Source organism: Anneissia japonica, unplaced genomic scaffold (genome assembly GCF_011630105.1).
Source record: "Anneissia japonica isolate Jap-2015-1 unplaced genomic scaffold, ASM1163010v1 scaffold17412_len611537_cov169, whole genome shotgun sequence".
Lineage (NCBI taxonomy): Eukaryota > Metazoa > Echinodermata > Crinoidea > Comatulida > Comatulidae > Anneissia > Anneissia japonica.
This window is the reverse complement of record NW_022695890.1, coordinates 430479-433599: the sequence shown is the minus strand read 5'-3', so window position 1 is coordinate 433599 and position 3121 is coordinate 430479. Positions and strand designations below refer to the sequence as shown.

The following is a 3121-nucleotide window of genomic DNA, read 5'->3' as shown; positions in this document are numbered from 1 at the left end:
TATATAATTTTCCCAAATTTAATTTTGAATAAAAAATTTAACAGTGCTTCAGATAAATTTACAAATTTACAGTTAACACCTATTTAATCATCAACACTTTCTTAAAAAAAACACAACTTATTCTAGATTTTAACAACATATGAAAATGGAGGAGTATCATTCACATTGTGTAGCAGAAGATTTGTTTAACATGGGGATATTAGAAGTAAACATTTCATTGAATTAATGTAAGTCATGCCACATGAATTTTAAGAGAACTATCAATTTTGTAACAATAAAGAATTCTGAATTAATATTTGTCTCAATGAAAATGAAATTTTTTCCAAAAATATAACGACATAATTATACCAACTTTCTCAATTTTCATATTGTTGATTGAATAAATTTCCCATGAAATGAAAAATTCACAACAAGCATAGAATGAAAATTGAATTGAACATTTCCTACTATTCAGAATTTGTTTACAATTGTTTTATGCCAGAAAAAAAGCAAAGAATTAACATAATTAAATGATATTTTAAAAATCTTCATTGTGCTTTCGATAAGTTTAGGATTTCTGGAAATGTTCAGTTTCAGTTTACATTCTAAGACTTTTATTTCAATGACTCAACTCAAACTGCATGGAAACCGAATGCCTATTATCATGAGTGGTGTGGTATCAAGCACCATTGGTCCTCCATGGTGTGGTATCTTGCACCATTGGTCCTCACCAGTGGTATGGTATCTTGCACCATTGGTCCTCATCAGCGGTGTGGTATCTTGCACCATTGCTCCTCACCAGTGGAGTGGTACCTTGCACGATTGGTCCTCATCAGTTTTGTGGTAATAGTGGTGTGGTATCTTGGCACCATTGCTCCTTATCAGTGGAGTGGTATCTTGTGAGTGGTACCTCACACAATTGTTCCTCCCTTGGAAAGAGAATGAAATTTAAAAAAATTGTAGAAACCTGTCTAACAAACATAAACTTGTACATTTATAAAGAAATATATCAGGATGAAAGCAGTAATCAGTGTTGTAAGATAATAGATACTAAAATTTCCAAAAGGCAGTGAGCAGAATTAGGTAATCTTGCAAACTGTGCCATATCGTATACAGGTTAACCCCCAACTTGGATATTTTCTGTAAGATCTCATAGTTTGATCACAAAATGAGCAATGAATGTTAATTAAAACATTGCCTCCTCTTCTTTGGGATAAAGGGTTAAAGTGAAATGGTAGAGGAGCTCAATGATTATGTGAGGCCAGGGCCACCGAGAGGGGGAAGGGCAAGATCCTGTGGGCCCAAGCTTACCAGGAGGCCCTAATTGTAGGTGTGGTACTTTGCATTTTTTTCCCATAATTTTTTTCAAAAATAATAATTATTCTCATGGGCCCTCAATAATGGCATGGGTCCCCTAATAATGGGCCCCTCCAGATTGATAACCCCCCCCCCCCTCAAAAAAACTGTTTTCCCCTTTGGCGGGCCCACACCAGCCAACCCTTGCCCCTGTTATTACAGTTTCCCCTCTTGGTTGGCGGCCCTCTGTGTGAGGCCGAGGGAGGGCCAAATGAACAGCAGTGTAGACAAATGATGCTAATCGCCAATTAAATACTCAACACGCATTTATTACTTAGCGATGGAGGTCATCCTTATAAGCCAAGAAGGCGGCGCTACTCATACTTCGATCCAAACCACGTGCCCCAGTGCAACTGCCAGCCCAGGTGGAGGTATCAATTTTCAGGCTTTCAGGGGCCTAAGTAAGATGTCCATGCCTAGCTTTCTGGCCCTATATTTGTATATACACTATACGAACTAGTCTCGGATCCCAAACTAATTACTTACCATGTTGAAGTTAATCTGAAGCATTTAGTTTTTTACAAATATAGAAATTATATCGAAATATAATGCTAGTTGTTTACATTGCTTTCATTTTATATAATAGAGGGCAGCAGGCAATCAAAACAATCATCAAAATGTATAGAGGGCAGCAAACATTACGATTTTATGGCGTTCTTATAATAGCTTACATTTCTTAAAATAATACATCATCATGTAATCATTAGTAGTAATCATCATTTCTCTTTCATTCCAATTTGAAATGAGAAAATATAAATAATTTGAATTTAATTTTTCTAAAATTGGTAATTTAAAGAAGAATGTTTATTTTTTAATTGTTTTGTTTTATTCAAAAACATTAATATGAATTAAAAGTAAGATAAGTAAATAATAGACCTACTACATCAATTCGGTGGCTTAAGATAATGAATTTAGAACAATAATGATTCAATGAAGGTCTGTTTTGTATTGAATTCAATGAAACTGCCTCACGCACTAATTTAAGAACCCACTAAGTTTAGAATTAAATACAGTAAGTAGGCTTATACGATTTATATCGAGAAATAAAACGACCATTCCCCCACCCCAAATCCCCTTTTTGGGAAGTAAAAAAAAAAAAAGAAAGAAAGGAAAGGATAACCGAAAAAGAAAAAAAAAACGATCAGCTAAAACGCCTGAGCAGAGCTTATTTTCGGCTCTCTGGAAAACAAAAAGATCTCGGGGTCATGCCCCCGGACCCCCTAAGGTGGTGTCATCTCCATCGGCCCCATTGTCGCCCCATCCCTTTTGGACATATCTGGATCCACCCCTGTATATTTATTCGGTCATGATATTCGTAATACGTCACAGATTAGCAAGTCATTATGTCAGTCCGGAACTAAAACTTCCTGATTGTATAGCCGCAGCGCCAACCATTTACAACGTTCAATAATTACAACAAAATAGAATATTATAGGCCTATTTATTAGACTTTATTAAAACCAGTACAGACAAACATTTAATATTTTATCAAATTAAACGTATTTTAAGCAACATAACTAGTGCCAAAACTGTAACATAAGTTGTAGGCCTATGTTGAATTTCAAATACGATAACTTAAAAACTTAAATATATTTCATTCATAATTTGCCTCTTGTCCTACCAAATAATTGTTCTCTAATATCTATGGTTAAATTAAATGTAACTGCTAATCTTTAAACTTAACCTCCATTACATCAACTCAGCCAGATTTAATGTACAATGTACAACAACAAAGGTACAAGATTACAATCAAGTATAGAATAGGGTACACACACACACACACACA

At 34.9% G+C, this 3121-nt stretch overlaps 1 protein-coding gene across 3 annotated transcripts in view; it reads right to left on the bottom strand.

Annotated features, from left to right (window-relative positions):
- Window positions 1–1928, bottom strand: part of LOC117101603 — a 24556-nt gene extending 22628 nt beyond the window's left edge. For 2 of the 3 annotated variants that reach the window (XR_004444292.1, XM_033241594.1), the window contains exons 1-2: window positions 1822–1928; window positions 612–908 (exon numbers count right to left, since the gene is read on the bottom strand). Coding sequence is in view for 1 of the 3 variants with exons in the window: in XM_033241594.1 (XP_033097485.1) it covers window positions 612–768 (157 nt within the window). In the remaining 2 variants the exon portion in view is untranslated. The remainder of the gene's footprint in view (window positions 1–611; window positions 909–1821) is intronic. The other variant, XR_004444293.1, reaches the window with a different exon arrangement.
- Between the last annotated feature and the right edge of the window lie 1193 nt (window positions 1929–3121).